At 49.5% G+C, this 9330-nt stretch overlaps 1 protein-coding gene across 2 annotated transcripts in view; it reads right to left on the minus strand.

The window, feature by feature from the left end:
• Positions 1-6132: 6132 nt before the first annotated feature.
• Ttyh2 (tweety family member 2) overlaps positions 6133-9330 on the minus strand; it is a 45281-nt gene continuing 42083 nt past the window's right edge. For both annotated transcript variants that reach the window (XM_038325635.1, XM_038325633.1), the window contains one exon: positions 6133-7924. In XM_038325635.1, the coding sequence (XP_038181563.1) occupies positions 7850-7924 (75 nt within the window). In that variant the 3' untranslated portion in view covers positions 6133-7849. The remainder of the gene's footprint in view (positions 7925-9330) is intronic.

Consider the following 9330-nt stretch of genomic DNA (forward strand, 5'->3'; position numbering starts at 1 on the left):
GGACACACGTGGTGCAGGAGAGAGCTGACTTCCCCAAGCTGTCCTCTGACCTCCATATTTGTGCTATGTATGGTACATGAGTATATTGAGTGTACACACACACACACACACACTCGCATGCATGCACACTTGCACACAGTGATTTGAGACGGACCAGCTCAGCCGGAGCACTGGGACTGACGGGACAGGGTCTCAGGAATAGGTGGGTAAGGAGTCAGCAAATGACAAACAGACACAAGACTTAAAGGAATTGTGTCTGAATGTGTCTTTACTAGGCATAAGGCTCATTTTTATATAGAAAGAATTGTTTAACAGCATGTATCGCTTTTTATGTGGTATAGATTATTTTTAGAATTATTATATTAGATACATGAAAACAGATTTTTATCAGACAGATGTTTTTGGTGTGTCTGTGGTCAGTCATGCTAGACATGGCTTGGCATTAATTTTTATATAAATCATTATCGAGGTTATGAATTTATGGCATTTTGAGCTAAGGGCAAGTGGTTGAGGTTGATAGCCACACAGTCTACGGTCTTTCTATATTTTTGTAATTTATGTAGAAAAACTTTATTATTATATTTTTAACGTTTTTAAACCATCCCCGGAACCAATCTTAAGAAGTTACAGGCATTTATTTTTTATTTTTATCTTATTTTTGCTGAATTTGTCTTAATTTTAATAAGCATCAGATTAAACCTGAAAACATTTCATCTTGAATATCAACCCATCTTTTTTATTTGCATTATCCTGTATATAGCAATGGCTCATTATTAGACTCTGGAAACTTAAACATTCTAATTTTTTGGAGGGGGGACCAGACTCTAATTTTTAGAACATACGCAGGTAATTCCTGAAGTACAAGGGCTCCAATGCAGGAAGCACAGCACACACACACACACCTTCTCTGCGGGCATTCTTATTGAAGCTTGTACCACATCTTACACAAGAGACCACGCAGACTCCGCAGGAGGTGGCGTGGCAGTGATTTATTTTAAAGAGAGAGAAAACTACAGAATCTCATAGATCTTCCCAGAAGACCCTAGGAGCATTTGGAGCTGGGGACTCTAGACTGGTCGTTTATTTATTATGCACCTGGTGATGGTTTGAAAGAGATTGCCCCCCCCCCCCCACATACACACACACACACACAGGCTCACAGATATGCGTGCTTAGTCCTCGGTTGGGCAAGCTGGCTGGAAAAGCTTAGGAGGTGTGGCCTTGTTGGAGGAGGTGTGTCACTAGTCTGGAGTGGGCTTGGAGGTTTCCAGTATCCACACCAGGCTCAGCGTCCGTCCCTCTCTTCCTGCTGCCTATGGATCAGGATGTAGCTCTCCAGCATCATGTCTGCCCACATGCTGCCATGTTTCCTTCCATTATGATTACGGACTAACCTCTGAAAGCATAAGCAAACCCCCAATTAAAAGCTTTCTTGTATAATCAACCTGTGACTTAAGACATTCTTTCAGTATTGGGATTGAACAGGGCCTTGCCACCAAAAGGTCAGAGCTCTACCAGTGAACTGCATCCCCAACCTTAGTTTCCATTTCTGGGGTTTAACTTTCTACATCATCACAGCAGGAGGACAGTGACAGTTTTTCGGGGTATCAGGAAGATGTGCCTTCAGACACAGAGGAGAGCCCAGCCCGCATTGTGGCACGGCCAGCACCGTGCTTGCCGCTACAGGCTCCAGAGGATGAGGTGAACCTGAGGCCAGGCGTGGGCACTGAAGATTTGGATGAAGCCAGGCAAAGAATGAGTCACCAAGATGTGGGATATGGGGTTGGAACTGAGCCCTAGAAAGTGGTTTTGAGTTGCAGGGGGATGGAGCCGGGAGTGAGTCCCGGAGTGGGGGTGGGGCATGATGTGAACCAGAGAGCGAGCTGAGCAGTTCCAGGCTAGAGCAACGTGGTTGGCTTGGGTTGCAAGCTGGGGCCCCTCTGATGACGAGTGGATAGGGAAGCGGGGGTGGAGTGTAGATAAGAAAAGGGGGTGGGGGAAATTGGACTCAGTCCTTTTTATTATGACAATGATGTTATCCCTGGCTTCCCACCCCACACCACCCTCCCCTCCCCTCCCCTCCCTCAGACCTGTGTAAAGCCGACCAACTCTGGCTCACTCACTCACTCTCAGCTCTTGAGCTCTTGGCAGGTCCAGCTCAACCACCATGGGAGGCCAGCGTGAGGTCATATAATTAGGAGTATTCATAAAGTCCTACGTTTTTTTCTTTTTTTTTTTTTTCTCAGCTTCTCGGATTTCTACCCAATCACAGCATAACTGGCCACAGAAATTTTTTGCTTAGATTGGCCCCCGCCCTGGACAAACTCCAGGCAGGTCCCTAGTCCATTACACCACACCACTGGCTTCCTCCCCACTTTCTCGTTTTTAAGACAGGGTCTCACGTAACTCAGGCTAGCTTTGAACTTCTGATCCTCCTGCCTCTACCTCCTAAGTGCTGTTAAGTACAAGCTCCATCACACCAGGCCTTGGAACTCCTCTACAGAAAGATTTCTTAGTGGTTTATATCAGTGTATATTAATAGTACAGGGTTAGGGCTTTCATTATGCGTACATGCATGCATGGATAAATGTACTTTGATCGTATCTACTCCTCATTACCTTCTGCTTTCACCATTTTTTGTTGTTTTCTGTTTCTCTAATTTTAAAGTTGAGTAAAACTATGATACTATGCTTCTGTGGTACAGGCAAGAGAATGAGAAATTCAAGGTTAACCTTACACACTAGATTTGAGGCCAGGCTGGGCTGTATAGACTGTCTCAGAACAAACAACAAACACAACTAGACCAAGTTGGGTGCCTTTTAATCCCAGCACTCCTGAGGTAAAGACAGACAGATTTCCAGGCTAGTCTGGTCTACATGGTGAGTTCCAGTTAGCCAGGGCTATATAGTGAAACCTTGTCTCAAATGAAAACCAAAACCACCAGACACCACACACACACACACACACACACACACACAAACGCATGCATGCACTCACGCACATGTACACACAGAAAGAGAGAGAGAACTAGCTAAAACAGGAAGCACAAGTTCGTGGGAGTCTTGCCCACAAAAGCTAACCTGTATCCATCCAAGCAATCGGAGCTGGTTCTGCTGCATGACTATTTGGAAACTCCATCCCAGGCCCATGACCATGTCTTCCCAGACACCCCTACTACCCTAGAATTCATAGAAAGGAAGGGGCCATCACATAGTTAGGCTTTGTGGGTTAGGAGACACAGATCAAAGTTCTCATGGGGGCTGGCAAGGACGGTTCCTATCTGATTGGGTGGTGGGCACTGCTGGCCTCTTGAGCACGGTGTGGAGCGAGGAGGGAGTGCCGAGCTGGAATGTAGCTCAGTGGCAGAGCGGCCACCTAGCATGAGCGAGGCCCTGGTTCAGTCTGAAGCACTGGGGACAGTGGTTTAGCACATCTGTTTCCAGGGAAGCCTGAGCTCACTGAGGGCCTGAGCTCACGGTTTTTCCCCAGGGAGCAGGCTATGTAGCCGTCCTCTTTCTCCTGCTGGCCCTTCCTGGGTCAGCGGTTACGTCACTGCCAGATGACAGTCAGACGAGGCCAGCAGTGGACAGTGAACGATGACCTCTGGCCACCACGCACTTTCCCTTGGCGTGCAGCTAGTGTGTGGTTCTTTCTCGGGGCAGAGAGGTGACACAGAACTGACATGACCACCCTTGGGCTTGTGCACTCAGAGTCACCTTTCTATTTTTTTTTTTTAAATAAGAGAACTAAAGTTTTGAGTTTATTTTATTTTATGTGTATGGGTGTAGTGATCGCATTTCTGTGTGCCATGTGCAGGCAGTACCCACAGTGGCCAGAAGAGGACGTCAGATCTCCTGGAACTGGAGTTACAGATGGTTGGGATCTACCTTGCAGGTACTGGGAATTGAACCCCGGTCTTCTGGAAGAGCAGCCAGATGGTGAGCGGCAGAGAGACGGAGCCACCTCTCCAGTCCTGGCCTTCCTACTCGCAGTCCTTCTGCAACTCAAGCTTCATCTAGTTAGCAGAGACCATAAAGGCCCCCACCCGGGTGCTGAGAAGCAATTCCCCCCCCCCCCCAAATCAAACTAGTTATGGGAGTTCCCATACAGTTCTTACTCATCTCACTCAAGGCTGTGGGCTCCCTAGGGCCGGCAGAGCCCAGGAAAAGCCACAAGAGCACGTGTCCACTTCTGGGTAGCTGAGCTCATCTGCATGTGACGCTCAGCTCCTCCCCTCAAGCACCCCCAAAGGTTCCAGCAGCTTGCCCAGGAGCTCAGCGTTGTTCCAGGAAGTTCCAGAAGCTCAGCTGCAGGGGTGTGAACCGTCGCTCTGCCAGTAGGGAAGCACCAGATCCAGGGCTGCTGAGCCAGCAGAGACTTGGTGGGGGGGGGGGTGGTGGCTGCCTCAGAGGCATGGGTCCAGTCATCCCTGTCCTGAGAAGCAACCTTTAAAGGCAAGGTGCTCGGGAGTACACAGCACAGATCCATGGATGGCAGCTGGAGGAGCACAACCTGGGCAGCTCCTGCCTGACCACTGCCCCATACCATGCCCACCCAGAGTCACCCAGCACGGGGTCCAGGGCTCTGTGTGACACCTGGGTCTGTCCTCAGTCCAACCAGATCCTGACCCTTGATGCACCTGTTTTATAGGTATACTCTGAGGGCTAATGAAAAATTTATATCAATACCAGGGAGGATTGCTGGCTCCCGGTGAACACTTAATAAAGATGCAGCCTGATGAGCAACAGGTGACCTTCAGAGAGCTTTGGAGAAAGCCCGGAGTAGAAATGGAGTTTAGCCCTGGTTTGTAAGAGGGGCTACAGGCAGAGGTTAGGGAGGTGGCTCAGTTAAGAGCTTTTTTGTTTTGTTTTGTTTTGTTTTTCGAGGCTGGGTTTCTCTGTAGCTTTGGAGTCTGTCCTGGAACTAGCTCTTGTAGACCAGGCTGATCTCAAACTCACAAAGATCTGCCTGCCTCTGCCTCCCGAGTGCTGGGATTAAAGGTGTGCGCCACCAACGCCCAGCCAGACAAGAGCTTTTGCTGTGCAAGCACGAGGTCCTGAGTTCAAGTCCCCAGTACCCACCTAAAAAGGTAGGTGTGACATGCCTGTGACCTTAGTGCTGCAGTGGGGGGACAGGAGCGCTTCTGGCTGACAGACTATTGAGAGACGCCATTTCAAGGGGATAAGATGGGGAGGGGGTAGAGCAGAAGAGCCAATGTCCTTTGTCCTCTGGCGTATGTGCAACACACACACACACACACACACACACACGGCCCCTGTGACCTGAGGTAGTCATTCAAAGCCCCTTCTTTTTTCTTTTTTTTTTTAAGAAATATTTTATAGCTAGATGTGGGGTTGAATATCTTTAGTTGCAGCATTTGGGAGACAGAAGTCGCCAAGGCTAGTGTGGTCTACAGAGTGAGTGCTAAGACAAAGAAGCTCTGTTTCAAAACACAAAACAAAACTGGGCATAGTAACGCACACCTTTTGTTCCAGGTCTTGAACGGTAGAAGCAGGCAGATCTCATTGAGTTCTAGGCTAGCCTGTTCTACACAATGAGTTCCAGGTCGACCAATGGTACATAACGAGACCTGTGTATGAGTGTTTTCCTTCATGTATGTTTGAGTGCCCATGGAGACCAGAAGAGGGCATCGGGACTTCTGGAACTGAAGTGTTCAAGGGCCGTGGGTTGTCCTGTGGGTGCTGGGAACCGAACCCGGGTCCTCGGCAAAAGTAACAAGAGCTCTTAACTACTGAGCCATCTCTACAGCTCCAAGATTTGCTTAATTTCTATGTATGTGTATATATGTCTCTCTGTGTGTATAACATATGTATGTGGTTATCCTGGAAGATCAGAGGGAGGGCAGTGGGTCTCCTGGAGATGGAGCGAGCTAGGAGGGTTATGAACTGCTTGATGTGGGTGTCGTTCAGATCCTCTGGAAGAGCTGCAAGTGCTCTTACCTGCTGAGCCATCTACCCAGCTCCTCACAGCCCCCATCTCGCCTCTCACTGAAATCTGATACTGCTGCTGGAGGAGGAGCCTCTCGTAGCCCCTCCCTCCCCGACCTCTCAGAGGACTTGCTCCCTTGCTAGTCCCCCAAAGCTTAGCAAGTAAGTGAAGCAGTCAACCGCATATCTTAAGAGAAGTGGTTTATTTCTTGGCTCAGGTGAGGGCGAAGACGTTTCAAGCAGAGGTTTGCCCACCCGACTCCTTTAGAACCCGGAGGAGTTTTAGTTTGATGTACATGCATTAAAAAGTCCTTCCATTGCTGCAGAGGGAACATTAGAAGCGAATGCCTTGAGGTCACAGCCCAAGATCTGTACAGGACACAGACACAGAAAGGTGGCTCACAGTATATGCATGTGTTAATAGGAGACACAGTGAGGCCGGTGCCTGGCGGCTTGGCTGGGAGCTGTCACTGTGATGACAGTGTGGCTCTTCTGAAATGGAAACGGTTCTGTCGCACACCCAGGCCCTGCTTAGGTGTGCAAGGCCATGGGGCTTTAGTGTGTCGTGTACTCTGGGTTGGCAGAAAGTTGGAAGCACCAAATAGCCTAACCTGGTCCCCCAGCAGGCAGGACAGGGATCATTATTTTCTCCTAGCCAGGAAATGCCTATTCTTCAGGATAGAGAAAGCTCTCAGCCTTCTTAGTTACCACGCCTGTCCCTTTACAGGGCCCCAGAATACCCTTCTCCAGCCATCTGGGGACTTGTTGTCTCAGTGATCTTTATTTAAAAAAAAACAAACAAAACTGGGCGTGATGGTGCACACCTTTAATCCCAGCACTTGGGGACAGAGGCAGGTGGATCTCTGTGAGTTTGAGGCCAGCCTGGTCTACAGATTGAGTTCCAGGACAGCTAAGAGTACACAGAGAAATCATGTCTCGAAACCTACCCCCTCAAATCTGCTCCTGGCCTGGTGTTGTGGCACACACCTTTAACCCCAGTACTCTGGAGGCAAAGGCAGGCGGATCTCTGTGAGTTCTGGGCCAAGGCCTATACCAAAACAAAAAACCCACAACCCACTTCCCAGCGTCTCCTGCAGACCTGTAGCATGGCTTATGTGAGAACCAGGGCATGGAAACAGGTGAAGGACCTGAGCCGGTCCGAGGTGCCTGTGAGGGAGGTGTGACTCTTTGGATCATCAAAATGTCTTAAAATACTGGGAACAAGAGTTTGGCTGCTTTCAAAATGTCCGTTCATACCTGAGACTGTCCCTGCCTGCAGTTGAGACCTGGCTCCATAATGGAGGTGACTGGTGAAGGTGAGAGAGGCAGAACGTGGCAGGCTTTCTCCCCTGCTCCTGCCCAAGACTGCCAGACTGCAGTGCCCAGCTTGGTGCCACCAGTCCCCTCTGGGAAGTACTCATAATGCTATCCTGTGGTCTAGGCAGAGTCTGTGTGGTCCCAGAATGCGGCTCCTGGACCATGTGTTCTCCTAACACATTTCCAAATGTCACCTGCTAGGAGCCGAGGACAGAGTAACTAACTGGAAGGTGTGGCCCGGGCTTAGGGCCGCTCTAACAAGAGCCAGGGGCCCGGTGGCAGGACCTGGAGAGAATGGAGCTCTTCGGCTGGTGGTCCCCTCCTCACTGCCTCTTCTCTGCTGAGGGTGAGACTTAAAGGGGGACTGAACCAGGCCCTGAGTCCTGGGGAGTTCCAGGATAGGGAGCTTGGCCGGAGGCTGGTCTTGTCCACTTGTGGCTCTGGTCAGGAGTACCAGCTGTGTCCCTGCTGCCACAGGAGCCTGCCTGTCCGGGAACTTTTCGGTTTCTGTCACAAAAACACAGCTGGGATCTGCATTTGCTGAAAACCAAGCTGGCAGGAGGCGGCAGGTACCCCGGAAGTTGCTACGATGGGAACTCATAATGTCTCAGGTGCTCATCTGCCACGGACATGTAGGTGGCCCGCATGCTGGGAGAGTACTGTGGAGGAGAGGAGGGGCAGTCAGAACAGGGTACAGCTCGCTACTGGGCCAACCTGAAATTATACAGCCCGCCTTTCCCTTGCTGGTTCCACACCCAAGGAGTCAACTAACTTTGGATCAAATCAAAGCTACTGGAAAAAAAAATCCTGTATTGCGCATGTATGTACTTTCTGGTTTTCTTCTATTGTTTCTGTTACTTGTTTATTTAGACAGAGTCTTACTTTGTAGTCCAGGATAGCCCGAAACTCCCTATGTATCCAGGTTAGACTCTAATGCAAAAGGATCTTTTGGTCTCAGCCTCCAGAGAGATGGTATGCATCTCTCTCACTCAGAGGCAGTGAAGCTAGTTACATGGAAAATAGCACATCATTTTACACGAGGAGCATCATCGGAGTTTGGTACCCTTGGGATTCCTGGAGCCGGTCCTCTGTGTACATAGAGGTAGCACCTGCACCATCGAAGATGCCGGGAACTTCTCAGGGAATGACAACCTGGCCAGGTACAGCAGTCAGATATGGTGTTTTTATCACAAGGTATTGTGAAGCTTGGGGGAATACCAGGTGGCGTGAGAAGCTTCGGGTCCACTGATGCCTAGAGTCTGACATCCCTCGGGGGCCGCAGGCTTTAGCCTCTAGCCTAGCACATGCACACAGAGCAGGAATCTTCCTTCCCCACCCCCAGCTCCCAGGCTGCACTCTCACCGAGGCATAGCACTGGGCTGTATCAGGCGCACTAGGGACATTCGGAGCAGTTAGCAGCCAGCAGACGGAGGGGCGCAGGTCCACAGATTCTAGGAACCAGGTATGAATGAATCCCAAGCGTGCATCGTAGGTGTGTAGCTGCCATCTACATTTCTTTTCCCCTTAAGACAAGGTCTTTCATTAACCTAAAGCCTGCCCAGTAGGTGAGGTTGGCTGGCCAGTGAGCCCCAGGGATTCACCCAGCTCCACTCTCCAGTGTTGAGATTACAGTACAGACTCCACTCCTAGCTCTCTATTATGTACGTATACATTTTTATATTTTTAATGCTTTTTATAATTCTGGAGGCTCTAATTCGGGTTCTCACAAGGAATGCACCTTCCTGCCTGAACCATCATCCAGTCCCCGTCTATACATTTTACCTTACCCGGGACTTTGGTGGAGGTCTTCTAACCTCTCCTGGCCTCTGTTTCCCCACTTGAAAAAAACAGACCTAAAATAATTCAGCAAGACCCTTGCTACAAGGGTCTTCAAATATCTAGGGGGCTTTAACATCCCCACACTAGGGTCACACCCACCAAGATTTGTTTTTCCCTGTATTAAGGTAGGATACAGAAAAATAGAAAACCAAACTTTTAAAACTGACAGTAACAGTTTTAAAGTGCTGCTCTGGCAATTCCAGAACTGAAGAAGCTAGGGCATGCG

This window comes from Arvicola amphibius, chromosome 4 (genome assembly GCF_903992535.2).
Source record: "Arvicola amphibius chromosome 4, mArvAmp1.2, whole genome shotgun sequence".
In the NCBI taxonomy this organism is placed as follows: domain Eukaryota; kingdom Metazoa; phylum Chordata; class Mammalia; order Rodentia; family Cricetidae; genus Arvicola; species Arvicola amphibius.